This window comes from Octodon degus, unplaced genomic scaffold (assembly GCF_000260255.1).
Source record: "Octodon degus isolate 3935 unplaced genomic scaffold, OctDeg1.0 scaffold00339, whole genome shotgun sequence".
NCBI classification, from domain to species: Eukaryota; Metazoa; Chordata; class Mammalia; order Rodentia; family Octodontidae; genus Octodon; species Octodon degus.
The window spans coordinates 242,851-270,511 of NW_004524915.1; the positions used below are offsets into that span (position 1 = coordinate 242,851).

General features: G+C 43.3%; 2 protein-coding genes across 9 annotated transcripts in view; one reads left to right on the forward strand and one right to left on the reverse strand.

Moving 5' to 3' along the window:
- The window catches only part of Znf532 (zinc finger protein 532), a 123,379-nt gene that overhangs the window by 86,651 nt on the left and 9,067 nt on the right, over positions 1 to 27,661 (forward strand). The window lies entirely within an intron of this gene.
- Positions 859 to 22,891, reverse strand: LOC105741209 (60S ribosomal protein L26-like). Its single transcript, XM_012513146.2, has 2 exons — positions 22,859 to 22,891; positions 859 to 1,303 (listed from the first exon to the last, which is right to left on the reverse strand). The coding sequence occupies exon 2, from the start codon at positions 1,296 to 1,298 to the stop codon at positions 861 to 863; it is 438 nt and encodes a 145-aa protein (XP_012368600.1). The 5' UTR covers positions 1,299 to 1,303; positions 22,859 to 22,891; the 3' UTR covers positions 859 to 860.

The window sequence follows — 27,661 nt, forward strand, 5'->3', positions numbered from 1 at the left end:
AAGCAATTAGATCTATGGTTCAAACAGTGTATACAAGATCTTTTGAAAATCTTACTATATAACTATTAATTTCTTTCATTTTATTTGTCCTGTTTTAGCTATTCATGAAGCTAATGTATTATATTGATGTCATTAAGGTGTTATAGGGCTGGGGATATAACTCAGAGACATAAGCATGTGCCTGGCAAGTGCAAGGTCCTGAGTTCGATCCCCAGTACCCCCCCCAAAAAAAAACCCCAAGAAACAGTGGAATAAATGTGCCTTTGATCATCAATTACTATGATCACAAACTGAATAGAGTTATTTTTATTATATTTAATGTAACAATAGTATCTTTTCATATAAAATATAGCTGCTAATGGAATATATTTGGTTGCTTATTTTTTTTTTTTAACATTTATTTATTGTGTGTGTGTGTGGGGGGGGGGGGGGCCAGCTCAGCCCACCAGGGGGCGCAGCTGGCTGGCATGTGGTGCTGGGAGATCGAACCGTGGTCCCTGTACTTTGCCAAGCTTGTTCCAAGTAGGTGCTTTAGACCACTGAGCCATCTCTCCAGCCCCGGTTGCTTATTTAATAATCCTGATTTTAGGCTTTTCTCGTAGCCTTGTGGCCTCTTACAGTACCACTGTAAATCCTGGATGGGTCTCAGAGCAGTATTTCATCAACCCACTATATAAGCACATCACTTTTAGAGCCCAGTGTGGGGATTCTAGGACAATGTTTTGAACTTGACACCCATGCTAGATTTCATAAATGTTAAAATGGAGTTGACTTTAGCAATCATCTGATGGTCCAATCCTTTCTTTCTTTTTTTTTTTTCGTTTTAGCATTTTTAATTAAAAGTTACACACAGGAGGACTTTATTCCTGCATCTTCTCAATCGTTTCTTCCTTGTATTTGCCCTTTTCCTTTCCTACTTGGCGAGACTTGGCTTTCTGTTCCAGGATCTTTTTGCGGTCCTTGTCCAGTATTAGCCTGGTGATAGCCACCTTACTGGGGTAAATGCCCACTTGGACAGTTGTGCCATTTGCCTTTTCCCGCTGCACCCGTTCAATGTAGATGACATACTTCTTCCTGTGAACCTGGACTACTTGGCCAATCTGTTGACCTTTATAGTGTCCTCGCACAACCTGAACTTCATCATCCTTTTGGATGGGCACAGAGCAAACATTATATTTCTGTCTCAGCTCTTTGGAAAGAGGAGAAGACATAATTTTCCTGCAAATGTGGGAAGGCGCATTGAAATGCCTTTTACGGTTTTTGCTTCGGTCTGAAGTCACAAAAGGATTAAACTTCATTTTGGCTGCTGCAGCTCCAGCGATGGCCGCAAAAGGGAAGAGCCCAATCCTTTATTTCTTACACATGCTTGTAACTGTTTTGTAGCAATTCAAAAATGTTTGCATTACCTTTTTCTTGCATGTCTTATAGAAAATAAAGTGAGAAGGCTCTGAAAAAGAGGTAGTAGGGAGAAATTTAGCAGTTATTAAAACCATTTTGAAAAGGCACGGAGCTTGTGCATGTGTGTGTGTGTATGTGTGCATATGTGTACGTGTGTGTGTGTGTGTGTGTGTATGTGCACGCGTATACATGGGTGTGCTCCGTGTGTGCCCTGAGCTGCAGCTAGTCACCACAGAGAAGGTAGGTTAGCTCTGAAGGTGCTGAGCTCTTGCCTCTTGGGATGAGGAATGTCAGATTAGATTGCAGTTTGAGTTCCATGCAGTGAGCCTAAGGGAAGGAAAGATGTGACACATCTTGTAATTCTTAAAATGAGGAGTCAGAAACCAGTGCTTAAATCCTGCTGTGCTGGACTGGACTGAAACTCTCTCTTCAGGTATTTTACCTATAAGCATTTATATTTTTTCCTTGTTTTTCATCAGAATACTCTCTTTCCCTTGAGACTGAAATTTCAGCTGTTTTCCTCTCACCTCATCCGACAGCTAGTGTAGCGCATGCTCTCTATGCTTCCTGTCCTGCATGTCTGCACGCAGACACCCTGCTTGTTGAGTGCGTCGGATGTGTTCCAGCCTTTACTGCACTTGAGCACATTGCCATATTTCACACAGTTGGCAGTTATTTCCAAAAGCCACTTTCTAAGCTGGGCATGGTGGTGCACACCTGTAATCCCAGCATGTGGGCAGCTGAGGCAGGAAAATCATGAGCTTGAGACCAGCCTGGCTACAATGTGAACTCAAGGCCAGCCTGAACTGCATATTAGACCCTGTCTTAAAAACCAAAACAAAAAGATGAAACAAAAACCACTTTCTAGAACCTACTGTTGCGCTCTTCTGGCATTTCTCCTAGTTGCTGAGTACTTACCAGGTTTCTGTCATAGAAACGTATTCACATATTCCTTCTCTTCTTCTTTCTCAAATTTAGCCACTGTCATAGTCTCATATCTCACATATAGAGTATGTGTAGATAGCATCCAAATCTGTGGTTTCTGGCCTAAATTTCAGTCTCTAAAATCTAGCCACTTCTGAGATATTTTAATTTCTTGTGTACCTCACTGAAGCCTTCATATGAGCTTGTCTGACAGGAATTTACACTGACCTTGCTTTTATCTACCCTGCTGTGGTAAATTCTCCTTTCTAGCCAGCCCTCTTGTGTCCCAGCTATCCATTACATATTCTTTTGGCCCAGCCATTCATCTTTGCTTTCAGAACCACTGCTTTTATTTAGGCAGCTGTCAATTCTTGCCTGATTATTATTCTTACTATAGGCAGAGGGCATTTTTTTAAGGTTATGCATCATTCATTTATATCACACTCTGCAGAGTGTTAGTTCCCACCTTCTTGAACAGGCTAGCTGCCATAAGGTGACTCACTAAGCCTGTCCTCTGCCTGCATCTCAAGATACCTTCATGTGGTCATCCTGACAAAGCCGTCAATAAGAAACTTGTACTTATTTGCTGTGGGGCTTTTCAGGTGACATTTCATCAGCAAGACACTTAGTGAACTTCTTAAAAAAGTCTCTAGGTCTCAGCTTAATGTCACATCTGGAAATTCCTTCTAGGTCTCCAAAGGCTGGATGGGCTCCCCTTCCTGGGTGTTTCCATAGTGGCACTTCTATAATCAGAGCACCATCCGATGAAGGGGGCCTCTTACCTCTTCCTTCCACTCTCAGTTGCTATCTGTAGCAGTTTTAGTGCATGCTTAGTAGTCATTTGGAAAAATATTTATTGTATCAGTCTATCTAGGCTGAGTTCTGTTTGGAAGGCGTCTGCCTCTCTGTTCTTTAAAATGAGAGCTCTCTACACTTTAGTGACCTCAGTGTCCTGTATTATAGGTCCCGAGCAAGAACTCCATTTGAGATGACAAGCATCCTGCAGCCCTTTTGGGTTTCGTATGAGATATAGATGTGAGTAATGCTGTGCACATATAGGGTACTAAACGTTGTATTTGGCTGAAGGTTTCAGGACTGCATAATAGTGTACTTCCACCAGGCCAGAGTTGGAAACATCCACATTCACTAGATTGCTCAGTGAACTTTCACTATGCATCATGATAAATAGATTAAGTTCTGAACCCCTGAACTATGAAGGGATACTTGATTTTAGTACCATAACTGTGCCTTAAAAATGTGTAGACAAGATTGGGCATGGTGGCACATGCCTGTAATCGCAGCACTCAGGAGGCTGAGGCAGGAAGACCACAAAAACATGTAGAAAAATGTGGATTAATCTGAACAGTTTCTGCCAAACAGTAGTAGAGTCAATACATTAGTGTCAGTGCATTAATGTTTTTTCTTCTACTATGATTATTATTTTGATACGGATTGGAGAAAAGATGTTAAGAGGTAAGCTCCAAACTGGCTAAATTAAAATTCCACCAAAGGAATTCATTGCTTCTCATTTTAGATAGTCCCTTTGGTTTTATTAGTTGATTGTTGTTATTACTTTCATTTGTTTGAGACAGGGTTTCACTGCGTAGTTCAGTGTGGCTCCTGGCGTGATCCTCTGCGCCCTGGGATCACAAGCATGCACCACAACACCCAGCTGTTTAGTTGGCCTTGACCTGCTGCCCTCCCTGCCTTACTGCAGTCTTACTGTGTAGCCGGCTGGCCTCAGACTTAGTTTTCTCCTGGCGCAGCCTCTCCAGTGCTGTGATTGCAGGTGTGTCCCACTTCTTTCTCTCTTGTGTTCCAGCCAAAACTATCTTTACTAAAAGAACTATTTTGTATAGAGCTGTGCCTGTTAAATGAAGTTACTTAACAGCTTTGTCATTAAAATCCAAAAGTAAGAGTTCTAGCTTGCTAGTTATTCAGTAACTACCTTCTCTGTATCTCAAATGAAATTTTTTTTAGTAATACAAGTTTTGGTATTAAATTTTTTCTAGTAGTTTGTTGTAATTTGATGTCCAATACTTAGGTTTCTTTTTATAGATAATACATATTTATTAAGGATATAATTTAAAAGCCTATAACCTGGTGACTGGTTCCTCTGGCCATTTTTAAAAACAGGAATAGAGCATCAGATTTTTTACTTTTTTGCGAGGGCTGTGGAGATAGCTCAGCAGCGTAATGCTTCCCTGGCAAGCTCAAGGGTCCTGGGTTCAATTCCTGGTGCAAAAAAAAAAAAAAATTAGTATGTTTGTGATATATAATGAATGTATTCATTGGGGTTATTGGTGCATGTCGCATCTTTTTTTAATTTTTATTTTTTAACCACAACTGGTTTTGGTGGCCAGCTCAGTGCAGGGCTGACACAGCATGCAGTACTGGGGATTGAACCTGGGTCCTTGTGCTGGCCAGGCAGGTGCTTAGACCATCAAGCTATCTCTCCAGTCCCATATTGCATCTTAATCCTGTTTTTTTTCATTCCTTTCTTTCTTTTTTTGAGGTAGGTGTTTGCTCTGTAATTCAGGCTGGTTTTAAACTCCCCACATAGTGCATTCTAGCTTCAAACTCATGGTGATCTTACTGTTTCAGCTTCCAAAGTGTTGGGATTAGGGGCATGTACCACCACACCTGGCCAGAGCTGGCATTTTAAAAAGAGATAATGCTTTTAAAAAGGGGTGGGGAGTACTGGCGTGATGGCATACACCTGTACTTCCAGCACTGTGGAAGCTGAGGTAGGAGGATCGTTGTGAGTTCAAGACCAGCCTGGGCTACAAAGTGAGCTCGAGACCAGCCTGAACTGCATAGCAAGTCCTGAAAGGACTATCTCAAAAAGACTCCCTCCTCTACCCCTCAAAAACAGAGATAGTCCTGGGCCAGGTGGTCTATGTTAGTCCTAGGTGCTTAAGAGACTGAGGCAGGAAGATCACAAGTTTCAGGCCAGTCTGGCCAACTAAGTCCAACTCTTTCACAAAATGTAAAATTAAAAGGTCCAGGGATATAGCTCAGTGCTTCATGGATCCAATCACTTGTATCACCAAAACAAAGAAACACAGATGGCTGTACAAGTTGCTTACTTAGAAAACCAGGTTTAACTGTTGTTTTTAGTGATGAACTCGAGGGCAAGTTCTGCATCTGCATGATATGACTCCGCCTTTGACTTGTAACACATCCCTTGGATGCTGCCTCTGGAGGGGACCAGCAGAAGCAGTGTTCTTGTTCTTCTGGTTTTCACTTGAATGTGTGTGGAGGGCTTTGTGTTAGTCATGAGCACATACACATTGAAGCTAGGCTTAGGCCTTTAAATAGCTTTCTAACCACAGAAAACATTTTACCTTTGAAGTCTCTCTGCTCTCAGCCATAAAATTGGTTGTGTTGGTGTCATTAACCTGATGATATCATGCAAACTGTGAGCCCTTTCTCATACATACGTGTGTATGTGTGTGTGTGTGTGTGTGTGTGTGTGTGTGTGTGTGTGTATTATATGATTTTAGGTGGGTTATGTGCTTTTCAGCATTCTTTCTCCTTTGCCCCCTGGGAGAGGTCCTTCTAGGAGTTTCAAGTTAAGATTCTCTATGCAAGATGATATCTGAGGTCATGCTTATGGATCACACACTACAGTTATGTCAGCTGGTAATGAAGTCACTTGTATTTGTTCAAATCTTAAAAATTGTGCTATGATCTATGATAATTGCTGCTTGATGACTTCTACACAATGAGCGAACCGAAAATTGTTCATGAAGATTCTAAAGCAGAAGGGTATATACTAAATTAATAGACTCATCAGGTAAATCTTACACATTGTCTTTCAGGGTTCCTTCATGTGGATATCAATCAGTTCTGTGTCTGAAACTTGGGAGGAATCTTGGTTTCTTTTGACACTGGGACTTAAACTCGGGGCTTGTACTTGTGGGTACACTGAACTACATCCCTAGCCTGAAGTCTTGGGTTTTGAAGCCTGACAGAGTGTTTGAATTCTGGCACCGCTACCTGTCAGCATTGTGGCTTTCTAGAAAGTAACCGTCCAGCTTTATTTTACATAGCTTTAGAGGAGAAGTCGCAATATTCACAACAGAAGGCTCTCTGAAGATTAACATGAAATCATGTATTTTATAGCATCCATAGTAACTGTTTTCTATTTCCTCTCTGAACATTAGATTTTTAAATATTAAATTTTTCATGCAAGAAACTGTTCAAGATAAACAGTTCTTACTGTACAGACATTATAAAGCTACAGCATGTAAGTATATATTTGAGTTTTCATTTTGAGAACAGGGCTTTGTGTGTGGGGGGGTACTGGGGATTGAATTCAGGACCTTGCACTTGCTAGGCAAGCACTTCTTATACTGAGCTGTCTCCCTGGCTAAGTTTTGAATTTTGGGATAATTTTACAGGGTGGGAAAAGCTGAAGAAATGGTGCAATTTCTTGGTACCCATCACCTAGCTTCCTGCTATGTGCATCTGTGTAACTATAGTACAGTGATTAAAACTGGGACATGAACTTTTTTATAACTAATTTTATTGATATCTCTTAGTATATATATAATAATTCATTAGATGGGATTTGTATATGTACATGATATATCTTGATTCTCCTGTTTTTCCTTTATCCTCTCTTCCCTTTATCCCCCTTCCCCTCCTTATTTACAAAAGCTGTTTCCATTTTTTCCTTCCATCCTCCACCCACTGTTCCCCTTCCCATTTGAACATTTTCTTCCTATTTCACAATATCTGTTACATATTTTGGTCCTTATTCACACTTTCTGTTTCTCACACCAGAGAAACCATGTGATATTTGAACATGGTTGGCCAATTTATTTCACTTAAAGAATATGGTCTCAAATCCATTTAGCTAGAAATGTCTCAAATTTATCCTTCTTTATGGTAGAGTACTATTCCATTGTAGAAAAAAATACGTCTTCCTTATCCATTCATTGGCTGATGGGCATTTGGGCTGTTTTCAAGATTTAACTCTTACACATGGATGCACATGTATTGCTGTGACATGATGCTTTTAATTCTTTTGGGAATATACCAAGAAGGGGAATAGCTGGATCAAATGAGACCTTCAATTGTAGCTTTTTGAGGAATCACCCACCCTGATTTCCATAGTGGTTGTACCAGTCTGCATTCCTACGAATACTGGCAAAGGGCTCCTTTTCCAAACAGCCCATCCAACATTTGTTACTGGTTGATTTCTTGACAGCCATTCTTTCCGGGGTGAGGTGGGTTCTCTGTGGGAAGTTGCGTCCCATAAATGACCAGTGATGTTGATGTTTCATATGTTTATTTGCTTTTTCTACTTCTTCATTTCAGAGGTGTCTATTTCTGATAACTGATTTTGAATTGAGTCCTTTTTCTTTTTCTGGAGACAGGGTCTCAGTATGTAGCCCAGGCTAGCCTTGAGCTTATGGTGATCCTCTTGCCTCAGCCTGCCAAGAGCTGGGATTACAGGCATGTGTCACCACAGCTGGCATGGATTGTTTCTTTAAGTTTGGGGTAGGGGCTCTGATTTTTTTGTGTTCTTTATATATTCTCATTGATGCTGTACTGTTAACAACCTTTGAGGCCTTATTCCAGATTCAGCAGTTGTTCCACTAATGCTACTTTTCTCCTCCAGAATCGAGCCGAGGGTATGAATGACTACATTCAGCTCGTTTATCTTCTCTATCACAGTTTCTTTCTTTTTCTTTGCAATTTTGACACCTGCAGATGATTGGTTTTTTGGTACCATATTTTGCAGTTTGGACTTATCTGATGTTTCCTATTGAGTATTCTGGTTATTTGTTTTTACAGCAATATTGTAGAAGTGCAGTTGTGCCTTTCTTAGTATGTCTTACCGTGTGGTACGTGGCGGCAGTGTGACTTGCTCCTGGGGTTGCCCACACTGTTCACTTGCTTACCGTGGTGTCCACCAGGTTTCTGCACTGGAAATTGCCACTGTCCCTTGGTAACTCATAGGTGCCTCATGGGGAGACGCTGTTGTAGTATGTAAACACTGCTTTGCATTCTTTTAGTCACTACTCTCGACATCCAGCCTTATTCTTGTCTGTAGCAGTTATCATACTGGTGTTTGCCTCATGGGAACTTGGGGCCTTCATGCCACTTGCTCACTGAAACTTTTTTTTTCCTGTATTTTAGGGAAGGGTCTACAATGTGTTCAGGGTCTCACTACTAGATTGGACTCCTACTAAGCCTCCTGTTTACAGCCTCCCAAGAGCTGGGATTACAGGCGCATGCCACCATGCCCAATCTCCATTGCTGCCTCAGCGTCCTGAGGGCGGGGCCAGCAAGCACCTGCCCCTGCTTTCAGGTGCTTTAATCCACTGAGCTATTTGACTGGCCCTGACACTTTTTTTTAAAGAGCTGAGTGGATTTATGGATAATTATTTTCCCCAATGAATTAAAATCCATTGCTATTGGGCTTTTTTGTCCTAGTGGCTCTAGGTGTGGCTCTTGGGAGCTCCTCTCTGTGGCTCTTGTGTGCTTTTGGTAAGCCCTTCCAAGGACATCCTTTCTGTGTCAGTGTATGTATACCTCGTTCTTACTCAGTTTCCCTACCCCAGCACTAGGGTCAACCTTTTCTTCTGTGAGTCTGGATCCTTTGAGAATTTATAGCAAATACTTTTTTTTTTTTTTTTTTCCCAGTAGCAGGGATTGAACTCGGGACCCTGTGCTTGCCAGGAAAGCGCTTATTCTACTAAGCTATCTCTCTGGCCCAGCAAATATATTTTAAGAGGTTTGATATGTGTATTTTGATCATCACCAAGCATGGGAAACTGTAACTGGGGAAATAGAGTGTGGGTGGAAGAAACAGTAAGCCTCAAAGTGACTTCTTAGCTCTTTAGTATGAGGTAGTGATATGTTTGGCAATTAGTAGGATCTTATCAGATGCTTCCAGTTGAAATTAAAATGAGCTGAAGCTTGTAAAGTGTGTCTGATTATTGGAGGGCATGTTTAATAGGCTTTTAAAATATGAATGAACAGAACAGGCACAGGCCATTGTTTTGAAGGACATTATGTGACGTTTACAGTTGACCAAGAAAAGACAAATCTCTCAAGTCCATTTTGCTTGTCCAAAAAAAGGGAGGCAGTGTCCCTCGGGGGGATTGATCCACAGCTTGAGAGAGAGCAAAGCCCCAGGAAGTGGTATAGCGGGTGGAAGTTCATCTCTCCATCTTCACCGGGGACTGAGGGTGTGCAGCTGCGGATGTCACGGAGTGCGTGTGGCTGAACACCTTGCCTGTGTGAGCGTGATGTGGCAGCTCTGTAGGAGGTCAGAGGCTTTCTCACCTTAGCCCATTTCAGAGAAGAGTTTGCCCGGAGACTGGGTCCTGACTAAGCCCCAGTTACGAGGACTTGCAGAAGACTAAGAATGCAGGCTTTATGTCAGGCTTTTTCTTCACAGAGGTGACTGCAACAGAGGGAGCGACTCTGCAGGCCAAAAAGCTGTGCCCCATCCAGCATGTAGTTTTTGATAGATTCTCCTTGATATTATTATAGGACAGTGCAAAAGGGCCTGGGTGAAATATGTAAGGCTGACTTGTGGCTAATTGCTATGCTGGGGAGCGAGCGTCCACTTAGGATCAGACTTTACCTAGCATTGCTGTCAGTGGCTTGACAAAAAAAATGGTGGTGAGTCTTGAATAACGCACATTAGATTTGCACTTTAAAAAAAAAATCAATTACAAAATTATATGAAAACCGTCCTGTTAATCAGCTGTGAAACTGTCTCATTCATATTTATTTCTCAATAAAAATAAATAACCCAAAAAACCCCCAAAATTATGATATGAGGTAGATGTGGCTTAGTTAAGTTATGTGAAAAGACATTTTGTCTTTAGTCATGTCTTTTAATTTTAATTTTTTAAATTCATGTCTTTTTTTAAAAACACTACTTTTTTAAAATTTTATTTATTTATTTATGTGTGTGTGTGTGTGTGTGTGTGTGGCCAGCTCAGCCCACCTGGGGGCGGGGCTGGCTGGCATGTGGTGCTGGGGGATCGAACCGTGGTCCCTGTGCTTTGCTAAGCTTGTTCTAAGTAGGTGCTTTAGACCACTGAGCCATCTCACCAGCCCTAAATTCGTGTATTAACATTATTCGTCTTTTGCTTGTTTTGTTTTTTGAGACAGAGTCTAACTGTATAGTTCAGTCTTACCTTGGACTTACTATGTATTTAGGTTGGTTTTGAACTCATGAGTGCTGACAGTGCAGGCATGCACCACCACACCTGATTTATTCATCATTTCGTTGCAGCTGCTGTGATAGCATTCACCTGTAGGCTAGTGAGCAAGGTTCTCAAAACTTGAGTGTATATCAGAATTCCCTAGAGCTTGTCAGTGCCTCCTTGTTGGCACCATCCCCAGTGTGCCTGACTCAGCACATCTGTGCTGGAACATGATCATTTTTACTTTTTCTTGCAGCCATTTCTACTTTTGCTGGTCTCAGTGGTGGGTGATGCTGGTGCTACTGGTTTTTGAGCACTTTAAAAACCACTGGCTTACACTGTTGGAGTGCAATTCCCCAAAGCCCGTTGATTTATGTAGTAAAAGTTCATGTCTTTCATATGCAAGGTTTGCTGTAGGTTTGAGCATTTCTTCCCGGAACTCATCTATTACACTGAGGACTCAGTGATCAAAGCTTTTCTTTGAACCCTAGAGTTGCAACATAGGTATTACTTCTTATGGAAGAAAAACCACAGACGACAGTCATACCTGTATGTCACATGTCCTGTTGTGTAGCATGTGTCATTGGCCAGAACCTATTGTGTGAGCAGCCACGATGGAAGGGGCTAAGAAGTATCACCTCCTGTGTGCCCTGGAGGAGGGAGATGGTTAGATCTTAGCACCCCCAGCAGCTGGCCATGCTGAACCTGAGATGGTGTGCCCAGGTTCCTGTGGTGCCCATTTACCCATGTTGGCTAATGAGCACTCAGAGGAGGTTGACGAGGATGACAACAAGAGACTAAAGGCAGTGTCAGGAGGAAAGGAGGTGCTGGGCTCAGAGTGAGCTCAGACAGTTGTCCTTGAAGTCTGCGTCCTCCATGGGAGGATAGGTGCAGAGTAAGCACAGGCGGGCCAGAGCTGAGTGCACGAGGAGTGAGTGTCACTGGAACTACTCTTCAGTATGTCAAATGCTTGTCTTCACAGGGGTAGAATCGGGAGGATTCCAGGGCCCAGGCAGCCCCTGAGAACCACAGTGGATTGAAGTGCAGGTGCCTGTGGTAATGCATGGAATAGAGCCATAACTACAGTGACAGGGCAGTTTTAAACCCATCACCATCAAAAAATTATTTCTTGAATTAGCAGAACTATAAAAAGTACTTCCACAAGTTGATCTGATTTGTAGATGGAAACGACCTGTAGAAGGAAGTGCTCATGTCTGCAGCAGGCTGCAGGTGGGGCATGAGTATAACGCCAGGCCACACAGAGTCACCTGAAGAGCTCTACCCACACTCTGCTCTCTGCTGGGCACTACACCTCTAGGGGATGGGACAGGGACAGGAAAGGGCCCTGCATGGGCATGGCTATGGCTTCCGGGTGGCTCTTTGTGTACCTAAGGTTGAGCGCACTGGTTAAGACAGCCCCACAGCCTCCCTTGTTGTTGTGGTTGGCTCCTATGATTTCTGTAGCATCTACTTACCTTTGCCACTTCTATGATAGAGAAAGTTTGATCCCAGCTGGTGTTTATTCATGGTGTTGAATTCGCAGGACACAGTACCATGGAAGGAAGAAATATTCGTGTTATTGAGCCCAAAGTCTGTTTAATAGTTTAGTGCCTGACTGAAGGCTGTCTTAGAATGACCCAACATTTCTGCTTCCCAAGAGTTTGTAAATCCACAGACCATACCTTCTGCTTTTTGCATACTAGATAGTGGTGGTTTGGAAGATCTGTACTAGTTTTTTTTTTTTTTTTTTTCTATTCTAAAATCTGCTTCCAGCATATGTGGAGATGTAGGTTAAAATAGGGAGAAAAGGCTAGGGGCAGAAAAGGGAAAGAAAAGTGGAGTACTTGAGCCTTAGCAGAGCCCTTTGCATGAGTGTGCTGTCTTGCATCTTTTTTAAAAAGTTCTGAGTTTGTTTTCAAGTGTTGGGCTGCCATGCTCAGAGTCAGACCTTTCATGGGGCTCTGCAGGGCCTCCAAGTTGCACAGGATTATAAATATGGGTGTAGCTTAAAACACGTATAATTTTCTTACGGTTCTCATCTCACCAAACTTGGATCGTAGTCATGTTTATAAAATGCATAGTTGTGCATGCGTTCTCCCCGTAATCTTTCTGAAGTTTGTAAATTAAAAAAAAATCTCCCTTTTGTCTTCAAGCTAGTAATGACCATTAAGCTTGTAAAAAAATATTGTCTCAGTTTGCACCTAGATGCTTTTGTTTTCGCTTTTTCTTACTATTAGTCATAGTTCATATTGTTGCCACAATGCATGTATTACTTGACGTACTAAAAGGCCTCTTGTTTAATCTGAACGTAGAGGGACAATAGTTCTGCTATCCTGCTCAGACTCTGCCTCAGCTCTGGGATCCTGACTTCTAGCCATAGCCATGTTACCCTTTTGGTTTAGAGCCTATTTGTGATCACCCAAATTGTTAGGAAAATATATATTTAAATCATTCTTGTATTCTGTTCAATCTCAAGTCAGTTCTTAGAAATAGATGGCTCGTTACTTGACTTAACATTTGCATCAGGTATAAATCTAAAGCTAAAAAAACCCATAAAAATTAGAGCTAGTATATCATGCTTTGTGCTAGAAATATGTATCATTTACATATTTTCCTACTGGCTTTCTGAAACTTTAGCTAGGTGTGGTGGCACATGCCTAGTCCCAGCACTCAGCGGTAGGGAGGAGGATCGCCATGGTTTTAAGCCCGGTCTGAACTATATAGCAAGACCCTGTCTCAAAAACCAAGACAACAGCAACAACAAAGAAAGAAAACAGAAACTTTTAATTCATTTCAGCCACTAAAATGGACACTTTACCAGCATATTTTATTTCACAATATTTATTTACTTATTTATGTTCTGCTATGTAGTTCAGGCTGTTCTTGAGCTCACTTTGTAGCCCAGGCTGGTCTCCAACTCACCGCAATCCTCCTGCCTCAGCCTCCCACCTCAGCCCCCCGAGTGCTATGCCACCACACCTGGCTTTATATTTAAACTTTTATATTGCATTTTTTACATCTGTAAACTTATTTATACATTTCATAGTTCCATTTATAGTAAAAATTTAATTTTGTTGTAATTTGGATGTTATTAATATGGGTTACTCTATAGTTGTTTTTTTTTTTTTTTCTCTGAATGCCTTCAGGGCAGGTTTAGCTGGCTTGAGTTGTGGGGATTGAACCACAGCAACCTAAGCCTGACTGCTTTGTTGAAGCAGCCACTTAAAGAACTGGGCTAAGGGGCAGGCCCCCTCTATATAGTTTTATAGAAGACCTCTATGGGAAATAGTGACAGATTTTTTTTTTTTTTTGGCGGAACCGGGGATTGAACTCAGGCCCTTGCACTTGCCAGGGAAGTGCTTATTCCACTGAGCCATCTCCCCGGCCCAGTGACAGATTTTTTTTTTTTAATTTTATTTATTTGTGTGTGTGTGTGTGTGTGTGGCCAGCTTAGCCCACCAGGGGGCGGGGCTGGCTGGCATGTGGTGCTGGGGGATTGAGCCGTGGTCCCTGTGCTTTGCTAAGCTTGTTCTAAGTAGGTGCTTTAGACCACTGAGCCATTTCACCAGCCCCAGTGACAGATTTTTTAAATGTAAGGATATACCTTGTAAAAGTAATGTTGATGCATGTTTAAGTACATCTAACTGTTGTCTGATAACTTGTGGCTGAATTGAGGATGGGTGGAGAGAATGAGCCAGCTTGGATGGAGGACTTTCCCCCCCCACAGCTCATTACTGCCTCCTGTGGGCTGGGAGGTGCACACTAGCGCAAGCTGGTTTTCTGGATGAGACAAGTTGAGAACAGGTTGGGGTCCACTGGCCGCTGCTCTCTGTACAGGGTGGATTCCACCCCACTCCTCAGGGACCTCAGCCCCAGCGGAGCAGTTACCAATGGTGCAGTGTAAAACCTTGGCATTCAAAAGATGTTTCATTTTGGTCTACTGAATCTTTTGTTGTAAGTGGGAACCAGTTAGTAAATATGCCTTCCCATCAAGTTTTTACTTCTGCTTTTGGTTTGATATAGTCATCTTAGTTAAGGCACTCACTCGTGGCTGGTGCTGGTTATGTGTTGCAGCTGGGAGGGAGGGTTTGGTACTGGCCTTAGAGTCCTCAGCAGGGACCCAGGCTTCACTGGAGCTGGTTGCAGTTGTGGCTGATAGTGCTGTGGTGTTATCACTTAATTGGGCTAGTCTCCCCACAGAGTGTGCCACATTTTGGAATAGCCTGTATTTCTTAGCAGTTGCCAGGGATGTACTTAGAAGCTGAACAGATTGTAGTAGGCCTGGACTACCTCGGAGAGATTTGGAGTAGTTCTGAGAGAGAGACTCTTCCTTAAGGAGCCTGTGAACATGGAAAGGCCGCTGCCTGTGGGCAAGCAGCCCAACCCACAGGGTGTGCTGTTGATGTGCATGTAGAGCATGGGACTGGGAAAGTGAGTGGGGCTAGGTGAACAGAGGTTTGTGTTTAGCTTCTCCCAGGTAGTTCTGATAACCTTGCACTGTTACAAGCCTTTTCTCCCACTCTCCTGTGCCACCCCCCAAGTTCTGCTGTAAAGGTAACACATCAGCTGACAGCTGAGAGGACACTCAGCTCTTCATGCTGGAGAGCTTTTAAAAGCTGTCCTAACAGGAAGATGAATTTGGAGCATAACTTCAGTTTGAGAGATAATGTTTTTTAGTTTTTGTAATTCTTGGTTGAACGTAAGATTTTGTACATATGAGGCAAACACTTTTCCACTGAGCTACACACCAGTTGTGTATGTTAGAGTTGGTTAGAAAATCATAGTCTTGATTGTGGGCCTTATCTTCCATTTAAAAAATTTACCTTAAAAAACAGTTGCCTTGATACTAGTTTACAAAGTTATTTCAGCAAACCACTTGTCTTGGGGTTATGAACAAGAAGCTGGGCAGCCCCTGTTGAGGCAATTTCTACTTTCTTTCAGTGACATAAAATAAAAGTAAAGGATTCAGAAAAAGAACTATGAGGTTGAGTACTCCAAATTGAAAGAAAATGAAATGACAGCAAGCCACATTTCTAAAATTACTGATTATTTTTCATTTCATGAGGGACAGAAAAATAAAAGAAAATGAAGTCTTTCAAGAAAGATTAAGTTATTTTGAAAATGTGACTCAAATGAGACTAAGTTCTTATTCCACATCTTATGTATAGCCAGGAAGTGTATATGTCTCAGATGTTTCTAAGGATTTGCTCTTGGGGTAAGTTCTTTGTATCTGTCAAATACCTGTTGTAGCCATTTAGGAGGCGTTTTTCTATAAGCGCACCCGAGCTTGCTGAAATAAATTGAAGGGCTGCAGATAATACTTACTCATGCTCCGTTAATCATTTAAAAAAAAAGACTTGCCTTGGTTGACTCCTTTTTGTAACAGTATGCACCATTTTCTATACTATAGGAGAAAGATGAGATTGTACTTCATGAGAAAGTATATTAAAGTTCATTGATTGCATTGACTACTAAGTGTAAAAACCCCAAACTGAGAGATGTACAATAAAATTTGAAACACAGTAAGGCAAATATGTTGAGTCCCAGTAATCAAGTCAGTGGGTTTTTTTCCTGAGTCAGGCATTAGGAGCTGGGATTTCTAGAGCTAGAGTAGCTGGGGGTCCCAGTGGAGGGTCCCTGGCAGAACCAGTCCTGTGATTGGGACCCAGAACAGTCATTCCTGTATCTTTGGGGTTGGCTCCAGAACTATTGTTCCCCTCAAGGATGCAAAACTCCAAGGATGCTTATGTAGCTATGTGTAGATGATGCTCATAATACCTAACACAATGCCAATCCTATGTAAACAGTTGTTATAGAGTGCTGTGCAGAGACTAATGACCAGTAAAAAAGTATGTATGTTTAGTGCAGATGCAGTTTTTTCTGGGCACTTTCATTCTGTGTTGGTTGAATCTAAGGCTATGGAGCCTGAGGATGCAGGGAGCCGACTGTAAATTAAACTTACCAGCTGGTCCAGAGCTCCCCCGAGGCCCGTACAGCTGCTGGAGTGATTCCCCTAAGTGTAGTTCTGCCCATCCTAGCAGCCCCACATGCATGGAGTGCTGAGGCCATGCACAAGCTGACCCTGTGGGAAGAAGGGTTGCAGATACATAGTGGTCTGTCTCCTGTGCCACACCAAGCCACCTAGGCTGGTGCATCTCCAGTGCTTGGGTGGAAACTGACCATGGCTGCCTGCTGTCCATTGCATAAGAACATTTGAACCTTCCCATTTGGATGTCCCTTGCTGCTTGGCAGATGCAAACCTTAGGCTAGAATCACCAGTCAAAAGAGGGTGATCAGTGCAGGCTCACTGTACAGGCCATAGACAGTTGCTTGAGCCATAGGGACTAAGCCAGATGTCTGTACACGAATCATAGCACATAGAGTATTTGTTTCTGAAGAGTCTGAACCCTACAAGGCATGTAAGCAGTAACTGGTTAAGGCTGGGTGCTTAAGTCTGGGACTAAGATGTATACAGACATCCAGACACATGTGGTGTGATACCTAATGGCTGCTGTTAACTCTGGAGATGGAAAAGATTCCTCCTCCCCACAGCCTTTCTTGTTTATCTCTAATGAGACTCTAAATGTAGAGACTCCCCTGACGCCAGGCTGGGAGCTGGTGCTGTTGCCTAGATAGGAAAAACAAGCTTGGTCCCCGTCACAGTCTGCTTTGGGCAAAGAACTAGCACTTGCTGGCCCAAGAACATTCTTTATTAAAAGCGTCACCCATAGCCAGGGGCTTGCCCCTTCCCTGTACCGAAGATCTGTTTGTCTTTAGCTGGGCTCCCACTCTCTGTGAGTCCAGCTTCTAGTTCTTCTATCTGAGGTTGGATTTTGCTGTGTGTGCTGCCCACCACACTGGGAGCTTACGTTGGCAAAGCCTGGGTTTTCCCCTCACTCTCCCCAGCCTCAGTGCCAACCTCAAGGCCCTTTATGCCCAGGTTTCTTCCCTGACCCTAGGGTACATGCAGGTAGAGTTAGCTGCAGGTCCTGTGGGTTGGGAAGGCAGGGGAGAGCTGGCTTTCCAACCTTGGAGGCCCAGATTTGCCTGGGGGTTATGTTTTTGAGGCAACCAGTGCTGAATGCGGTGGTTAGGCTCTGTTGTCATATAGCTCCGAGGCCATGGTTCTGCCATGATGCACAGCAGGACTGTTACAGATTTACCCCAGGATGCAGCTGTCATCTGTGATTGCTTTAGAAAAATGTGTTCCTGAATCCAACTGGCAGACCAGATTTTAACCCCTGATTTTGTCCGTAAATTGACTCGAAACAGAAAATAACTTTACATGCTTCAACTGGGAACATTAAAGGAAATAAAAGGCTGTTTGGGGCCAGGCTTGACTTAAAAAGGAACTATTAAATAGAGGGCACCTGGAGGTTGCTGAGAGGCCATGGATTCTCACTCAGTTTCAGGATGGGAAAACTTCAGACCTGGGAGGGCTGCAGGACTTTCTTCTTAGCATTTAGCCCTGTGCCAATGCCTGGGGATGTGGCTTTAAAGTCCCAGGTTTTGGAGAACAAACTTTTGTTATTTGGCAGAAGAGCCACAGTTTAGGGTGTGCTGTGGGCATGGCAGAAAGGTCTGCCTGACTTTAGATTCGGCAACTAGGCGTTAGCACCAGGGTTAGCACAGGGGTGCATGTGCATGTCGCTGCAGAAGGGTTGGAAGGCAGTTCACGGAGGGGCGCAGGGCTGCCGCAGCTCGTCCCACACAGCCGTGGCACAGCTCCTTCACTGGCGTCAACAGTGCGTGTAAAGGGGCCTTTCAGCCCTGGTCTGGCTGCTCAGTCTCAGTGGTGTGCGACACCTTTCTGGAACATTCCACGGGGTCCCTTGGGTTCTGGTCCTGCTTTTCTTTCGCCATCTGATTTGAAAGTTGGTTATAGCTACCAGCATTACCTCATTAAAACGGCTTATTTAGACAGCTGGAAAAATCTGTATGACCAACTCATAGAAAGTAATCAAGTTTAGTGTTCACTTTTGGATGTTTGAAGTATGTCTGCTTAGTTTTTAACATTATTAGCAGTTTTTACAAATCATCTGATAAAAACAGCGATTATCTTTAAAGAGAATATTAGGGTTTTTTTGTTTTGTTTTAGAAAGATCCTATTTATGTCTTCAGACATTTTTTAAATTCTGCAGTATTCGTCTTCCACAGTGAGTGACCTTTTTCTAGACTGGCCTTTTTCATAGACTGCTTTTTAATTAAAAAGGGGAAAAACACTGAATGCTTTAGGAGGAAAACATTCCATGTATTCCTTCTGTTGGTCTCTCCTAGAAGACTGGATGCTCAGAGTGGAAATAATTGAGAAATACTGTGTCACCCCTGTAAAGAAACGTTTAGGAAGAAGCAGATGTCAGAGATAGGACCAGTCCCACAGACACGAGGGGAAAGGAACCTGAACCAAGATGTGCCTCACAGGCCCGGGACCCTGCAGAGGGTAAGGGTCAGGGTCCTGGTGCACGATGCTGGGCTTGTGTGTCCTTTTATTTTTTCTTTGTGGTATGGGAATTGAACCCTGGGCCTTGCATATCTTGGGCAAGTGTGCACTACGGAGCTGCATTCCCACCTCTTCTCTTCCTTGAATGTTGACTGTGAGCAAGTGGGGAGGGATGGTGAGGTGGGTACACTGTGTGAGGGCCTCCTGATGAGGCCTGCTGCCAGGAGACGTAGTCTGGGAGACAGCAGGAGAACAGGGTCCAGGATTCCCCTGACAGGGTACAGACACAGGGTCTGTGTAGGGTCTGTAGTGGATTTCTAATCCTCTGCTGCTGTGGCCACTGCTCAGTTGAGGGAGAAGCAAAGGAGTCAGCCTCCTGGTAACTCTGCCACACAGAGCAGGCATTGCTGACTCACTGTCCCGATTCCCACAGCTTCCTTAGGAGAGAGCCTTCCTTTTGACACTTTCCTCTTTCCAGTGCCTAGTCCCCAGCTTTGCTCTGAGAATGGACACTGTGGAACAGCATGTTTCTTTCTCATCTGCTCTGACTTTGGGCTTTTGTGGTTGTGCGTTTATTACTGGGTCATTAAACTTTTTCAGTTGCACAGTGTCCAGCGAACCAGATAGTCTTTAACCAGAAAGTTAGGAGACTTTGTTTTGTTTTGTTTTGTTTTGTTTTGTTTTAAATAAGCGTAGCAACAAGCACATACTTGTTATGAACACAGTTCATTTCGAGTTGCCACCTCAACGATTGACGCACATTACCATTATATCGCTGGTACTTACGACCTGTACACTGTGTTACATAAATCAATACACGCCTTCCCCTGGCCTTCTAATTTATGACTTGTTTTACCTAGATTGTCTGCTTCACTGAGTAGTCTTGGTTCTGCATGACTGTGACCTGTTTTCTATTAAATGTGAGACAATGATCTAAATCAGGGAGTGGTAAACTCTGTTTCACAGGTTTGCACCTGTTTTTAAATAATTTGTTGAAGCCCAGCTGTGCTCATTTGCTTATATGTTATCGCCTGTTTCCAGATTGCAAGTGTGGAATTGAGTAGCTTGCTGCTTGCTGAGCTGGATGCTTCCCCTCTCGTACTGCACAGCAGGAGCTTGACCTGTGGTCTAAGCTCATCCTTTAGCTATTTGCCCAGAACCACTTGGTTCTAATTTGTAGAATCCTGGATGATCTGGTTAACTTTAGAACTCAAAACTTGTACTTCCTGAAACATTTGCATGTAGGCAGTTTGAACTTCCTGCACTGTGTCTACCCAAATACTCACATCTATTCTTAGATATGGTGAAATTGGAATTGCAAGGTCTCTGCAGTGCCCTAGGTGTTACATTCCCTAAGTGAGGACTTTAGCTTAAGGCCTGTAGTGCTGTGCTTCAGGGAAAGGTTCCATGAGCGTGTAAGCTTGCCTGCTAGGGGAGCACCAGGGGCTTAGGCACGCAGGCTTATTTCCTGTAACTTACCGTTATAGCTGCTGGTTGCATTTCTGTAATCGGAGCCAAAGCTTTCCTGCTCTGCAGGCTTATATTGATTATACCTACGTCTAGTAGGACTACTGAGAAACATTTTTGACTATTAAAAAATGTACTTAACAAAAAGTTTAACATAAAAATGTGCGTAATTCAGTTTTTACATTGTGCTAAAACAGGCCATTCAGAGAGGGTGCCTGGCTTTGCTCCTGAGCCATCATTTACACCCGGCCCAAGGCTTCCAACGTGCTGGCCCAGTTCCCTTGCGTGCTCCCCCCTCCAGTATTGTTCTTTGGCTGTTCATAAAAGCCCCAGATCCCCATAATATTCCTTCAGTGTATTTGCCACTGTTGCATTTCAGTGATAAATCCTTGAGAAAAAGCTTGGATAGTAGTGTCTTTCTGGCAGGCTCAGAGCTGCTTTTAAGGAAAAACTTTAATGCCTATGAAGTAGCATTTTTTATTTAACTGAAGAAAGCTTGAAGTGTCTGAGCCAAACTTAGAACTTTTACCTAATAGAAGTGCCAGTAATGTTACACTTTGTGAGTTTTTAAACATCGACTTTATTTAAGTCTAGTTTATATTTATTTTATAGAAAAGCAGACTTACTTTATAGAAGATGTATTATAGATTTTTAAAAAAACCTTGCCAAGTCAGGTGTGGTGGTGCACGCATGTAATCACAGCCCTTGGGGGGGCAGAGGCAGGAGCATCACTATGAGTACGAGACCAGCCTGCACTAAAGTGAGTTCAAGTCCAGCTTCATGTACACAGGAAAACCCTGACTCCAGCTCCCCCACCCCCACAAAACTGTTCAAGTTTATCAGTATATCCTACATGTTGAGTGTCTCTTATCCAAAATATTTGGGATTAGATGTATGTATTTTCAGATCTTACTTTTATTATTTATTTATTTATTTATGTGTGTGTGTGTGTGTGTGGCCAGCTCAGCCCACCGGGGGTCAGGGCTGGCTGGCATGTGGTGCTGGGGGATTGAACCGCGGTCCCTGTACATTGCTAAGCTTGTTCTAAGTAGGTGCTTTAGACCACTGAGCCATCTCACCAGCCCAGATCTTACTTTTAATTTATTTTTTATTTTGGAATATTTGCATAGATTTTACTGGCCGAATTTTGGATTAGGGGTGCTCCATTTGTCTCTTTCCCCTTTCCCCTCTGCTTTCTTGCTTTGCTGCATGCCCTTGCTTTATCTTGATGCTTACATGGTACAAGTATGTGTGCTTCCGAAACTGAAAACAGGCCGTTTGTTCATCTGTGGGACTGTGTCAGCATTTAAGCATGCTTGTTCTTCTGAATGTCTCTTCCTCTTTTATTCAACGAATATTTACTAAATTGCATAGTGTTTGTTATGAATAGTATAAATGAACTCAGGTGCTACAGATGCTTAGTTTGGCGAAGAGAAACATTGTAAAAGCTAAAACTAGTTTACGAGCTGGATGACTTAGAAAAATCATAAATTGGTGTATAATTAAGTGCTACATGAGAACTGCTTGGAATTCCAGTTTCAGCTTGATGCTGTTGAGGTGCTATGACTAGCATGAATAATAGAATTAGTCTGGCCTTTACAGAGGTCAGAGAAAGAAAGACTTATATGAAAAATTTAAAATTCAGTGCTACAGATGGCAGAGAAGAATTGGATTACTATTTGGAAGACCCGAAAGCAGAGATTGAGGATGACTTTTTTTGAGGGGGATTAGCAGAAGAAAGACTGCCCAGAGAGGCGTTTGTCAGTTACCAGAGAGGGATTTGCTTGTGTGCCAAGTAGCCAGAGGAGTGGGCATGCGGTACAACCTGCAAGCTGTGGCCTGTGGCTGTGGAGACGCGTCTTATGCTAGATACTGTGTGAGAGAGGTTGGGACCAGCAAGGTCCAGGCAAGTCCAAGGGGCTCATTCCTCAAAGCTATAGAAAGAACCAGCTGGGCTTTAAGCAGAGAAGTGACCCACGAAGATGTACATTCCCAGCAGTTCACTCAGGCAGCTGTGTGGGATGTAGACAAGAGGAGGAGGGGACTGTGGCGGCCAGGAGGTCATGGAGCTGAGTGGTGAGCCAGCCTACGTCTGAAAGGGAAGAGCACAGGCTGTGTCAGGTTGGGAAGTGAGGAATGAGTCTGTTTCCATTAGATCATGGCTAGCAATGGAAAACAGAAGGTTTGGATTTGGCAATACCCTTAAGTAAAGCACTCTGGTATTTGCACTCACATGCCTGGTCCTCTTAATTCCAAGGGTGACTCTCATGTTGTCTGCAGCCCCTTTGCTGACCATTCTAGTATGCCACAACCACACTTATCCTCTCTCCTGCATCTTCAGCTTTTCCTGAAGATCACTCTCAAAATCATTAGGCATGCTGTTTTACCTTTTATACTATTATGTTGCCTTTTTTGGTACTTGGAATCGAACTCAGGACCTTGTGCATGCCAGGCAAGCACTTGTGCCCCTGAGCTATATCCCCAGCCCGTTACGCTGTTTGTTTCCTCTTCCTTCTTGACAGCCAATCTTCTCAGAGTACCTTTCTACCCTCGTTGTCCTGCATCCCCATCCTCCCAGTGAGGCTCTGGTCTTTCCATGAGTACCATCTCATAGAACTCCAGTGACTTCCATGTCACCCCACCCAAGAGTTTTGGCTGTTACATGAACTATGAAGCAGTTGTCTAGTGGGTCCTTCTTCTTCTTTTTTTTAGTGAGTCCTTCTTGAAATGCTCATTTCTCTTGGTTCCCTTCCTTCCTCATTGATAGCCCCTGCTCAGTCTCTCCCATTCATCCCATCTATGAATGTTCCTGGGTTTGCATCTCTAACTTGGTCCTACTTGAATCTGACCACTTGTTCAGCATGTCTGCTTAGATCTCCAGTGAGCTCTCAAAATTAGCAAATGTAAGATATGTAACCATTGCTTCCCCCCAACCCTAACCCTATTTCTCCCCTGGTCTTTCTTAGTAACTAGCAACACTTCTACCAGATGCTCAGCCCAAAACAATTGGGAATCATTCTTGAGCCCCTCTACCCTCTCCTTTGTCATCCACATTCAGCACCTACACAAATCCTACCAGATCCACCCATTTGCTTCACCTTAGGATCTAAGACCAGGGTACATGATATTACCCTCAGATTTTTGCAAGGTAACCTCATCATGGGTTTCTCAGTTTCCACACTTGGCAGTCCGAATGACCCTATCTAGTGTGTGGGTCATGTGACCCCTGCGCGCAGACCCTTTGGTGTATGCTCTTCATCCATATACCTTGTAGTCTGTTCAACCTTCCTTTCCCCTTGCTTAGCATTTTAGCTTAGACCTGTAGTAGGCCCCTTAAAGTTAACATATCCAAAATGTCGCTACCCCTTCACTCTAAGCCTGCTTCTCCCCAAGTCTTGCCCAGTTAGTAGAAGTGGAAAACTGCATAAAGTAGATGATTGGGCAGTTCACTAGACAAACACAAGGCAGACACAAATAGCGGTTCAGCATCACTGGGTGTCCACCACTGTTGGGCAATGAAAAGTGTGAAGTGCCTTTTACATTTACTGATCATTTGGTGGAGCTGAAGATAGTGATCTTGGCTGGGACTTGGGGAGCAAGTACCAACTGGCAGAGTGAATCAGAGAGTCTTGGAAGCTTTCACAGCTTCTAAGCTAGGTGCTCCTTCCAGGAATAATTGGTGGACTAGAGAAATTTGTATCTGTAATTATAAAGAAATTGAAACAAACCAAATCAGTAATAGAAGATAAACTATGAAGTGGAATATGCTGTACTCATTAAGAAGAGCATAGAGATATTAAACCGTGTAGATGTGTTCTCTTTTAGAGTGGCAAAAATTAGGTTAAAATCTATAATAATAGACTCAAATACTATTGTATACATATATTTAGAAAGGAAATGGGACAGATACAGTAGCTGGAAATTGACATTGGTGAGATTGGAAGGCATCATTCATGTTTGTTTTGCAGTACACATTTATTACTTTTATAATTGAATGAGAAAAAAAATGAAGGCCCCTCTGTACCACATGTGCTGTACACTTTCCCTTTGGAAGTGGAAACTCTCAGTTTCCTGGTCCCTTCTGCCTCCTCCACCGTAGGCTCTGTAAGCTCTACATCTGTCTCGGGCAGGGACTTAGCTCCCGCCTTCCTCTGTCTGAGTCCTCCCCGTTCCCTGCCCCTTGGCTCTCCTGCCACTCCTATTTCAGTATGTTAGCAGCATCTAAACATGCCGATGTGGCCTGTCTTGTGGAAGTTTGGGGAGAGCATGGAGTGCTTTGAGGTTTTTTTGGTTGTTTTTTTTTTTTTTTTTTGCCTTGCGTTTATTTTGTGATGACTGTATACAACCTATTAGTATTTCTCTCATGGATAATGTTATATTCAGTTATTATTTATTTATTTTGAGACAGGGTCTCACTATGTAGTTTAGGCTGGCTTTGAACTTGTGGCGATCCTTCTGCCTCTGCCTCCCAAGTGTTGGGATTATAGGTGCTCAGCACCGCTCCCAGCCCTCTTTATTCTTAAGGGCTTAGTGAGTACTTTATCTGTGCTATAAAGCAAGAATCCAAGAGTAGTTCATAGCTTCTGTTAGCTTGTGGGAGAGTAAAAATGCCCCAGATACATTCCTTTTGTAGAAATCAAGACTTGTGGTCAGGGCATTTCTTTGAAGGGCATGGTACACTGTGTAGGTTTTATCTGTTCAGTGAAACTTTTTAGAACCTTAACACCATAAGTCATTAGACAAAAGCCAATTAAAACCATAATGAAACACTACTAGCTGCCCTGTAGAAAAACTGAAATAAAGGGTGGCACCGAATGTTGAGCAGGGTGCAGGCAGCCTGAGCTGTTTGCTCCACCATATGGCTCAGTAACCTTGTTCCTATATCCGTCCAACACTCATGAAGTCATATGCCCACCCAAAGCACTGTGGGTACTCTATTCATTATTTCCAAAAGCCAGAAACCACCTCGGCATCCGTTAGCTGGCAGGCGGTCAGCAGACTGGGGCACATCCCTGCAGTGGGCATTTCTGTGCAGCAGAAGCAAACAAACTGAGTTCTCAGCCTGTTGCACTGGGTAGAGGGGACTGACACAGAAGGCTTCCTGCTGTAGTGTGGAGCTTCGAGCACGTGACAGGTGGAACAGCAGAACTAGAGGGATGCAGAGTAGGCAGTGGTGGCCCTGAGCCAACTCGACGAGGGGATGGGCCCTGCTGGGGCTCCTGGGCATCCAGGGCGATTGCGGTAGAGCTTGTGTACCATGACAGTTACTCAGCTGCATCCATTTGTCAAAACTCCTAGGACTAGGAGGGCAAGTTGTACGTTTTATAACTTATACAGAATATGCCTAACTTTAATTTTAAAGGGAGTGTTGTGAAACAAGGTTTCACTGTATAGTTCAGGCTGGTCTTAAACTCATTATGTAGTTCAGGTTGCCCTCAAACTCATGGTGGTCCTCCTGCCTCAGGCTCTTAACTGCTGAGATTACAGGTGTCACCATGCTCAGCCTAATTTTAATTTTTTAAGACAAAAGAAATTATTTCGTGATGTGTATTATATTCACATGGTTTAAAAACCCAAATTTGAAAAAATACCAGGAAGCTTTATTGCTACCCATATGACCCATAATCACTGTCTTTTATTTTTTATTTTTTACTGTCTTTTAATTAATTAATTTGGTACAGGGTCTCGCTATGCATCTCAGACTCATAGTGATCCTCCTGTTGAAGCCTCCCCAGCACTGGGATTACAGTTGTGCACCACCACACCTGGTTTCAGTGGTTGACACAGCATGTAGTACCAGGGATTGAACTTGGGCCCTTGTGCTTGCCAGGCAGGTGCTTAGGCCTCTGACCTATCTCCCCAGCCCTGAGTTTCTTACATAGCTTTAAGAGTTAACCTATGTAAGTATAGTAGTGCCTACCCATCTAGTTTCACTTTCTGTGCCTTCAGTTATCCATGGACTACTACAGTATGAAAATATAAAGTAGAAGATTCCAGATACAAACAAGGCCTAGGTTTTAAATTGCACCATTCTGAGCAGCATCGTGTGCTGTCTTGTGCCATCTCACCTAAGAACTGAATCATCCCTTTGTCCCGGGTGACCTTTCTGTATATTAACCTGCTGTCTGGGCTGGGGCTTTTCAGTGCTTCTATGAGACAACTTTCCAAAGTGCAAGCGTAGTGACACTGGCAGTTCACATATGCCAGGGGTGCTTTGTTTAGGTGAAAAGCTGAAGGACAGTGAGATCTTGAGAGACACATACCACAACAGGTGCCTGCCTTGCCAACGCAAGGTCCCAGGTTCCATCCCCGTCCGCACAACAACAAAAACAAAAAACAACGGCAGTATAGTATACTGTTACAAATGTTGTTTTGTCATTAATCTCTGCTGTGCTTGGCTTATCAGTTAAACTTGATTATATTATGTAGGTACAGACAGTGCCCAACTTGGGCTGGCTTTCAGTTTCCAAATTTTCAGGGGCTTACTGGGGCGTTAAATGCATTTTCTAGGGGCCAGGGAGATGGGTGGAATAAGTGCTTCCCTGGCAAGCACAAGGGCCTGAGTTCAATCCCTGGTTCTGCCAAAAATAAGTAAGTAAGTAAATAAATAAATAAATAAATGCATTTTCCACTTAGGATGGGTTTATTGGAACACACCCCAGTTGTGAGTCAAGGAGCTACCTGTGTAGGAAAAAGCACAGGAGATGTTTGGTGGGCCTTGGTTCTGTCTGAGATTCCAAGGCATCTACTTGGACTCTGAAAAGTCCTTGTTCCCAGCAAAAAGGGCCGGTGGGGCAGGGACCTGTGTGACAGAACAGCTTCCCAAGTGGACGGGTTCATTTCCCAGTGGAGGCTTAGACGTTAACTGCTGAGGAGCGGTTGCTGAGTTATGTTTGAATTATAGAACTGGTCTGTTCTTTTCTTTTTCATAAAGCACAGCTGAAGAGCATGTGCCAGCATGGCCTAAAGAAATTGTGTACTATTTAATAGGGTGTGGCTGTTGCTGGGTGGTTGGCAGTTAAGTAAGGAGGCTCTTGTTGGTGTAAGGCAGATTCCTCTTGCAGCAAGATCAAATTCTCATGAAAAGGTGTAGTGGCATCTCGCCAGATACCTGTGGCTTGATCAAAAAACAGTGAAGGGGCCAGGGAGATGGCTCAGTAGAATAAGCACTTGCCTGGCAAGTGCAAGGGCCTGAGTTCAACCCCCAGTTCTAAAAAAAAAAAAAAATGAGTTCAAGTCCAGGCTGGGCTAC

Coding starts and splice junctions, on each gene's coding strand:
- LOC105741209 (XM_012513146.2), bottom strand. CDS start 1,298: ATGAAGTTTAATCCTTTTGTGACTTCAGACCGAAGCAAAAACCGTAAA.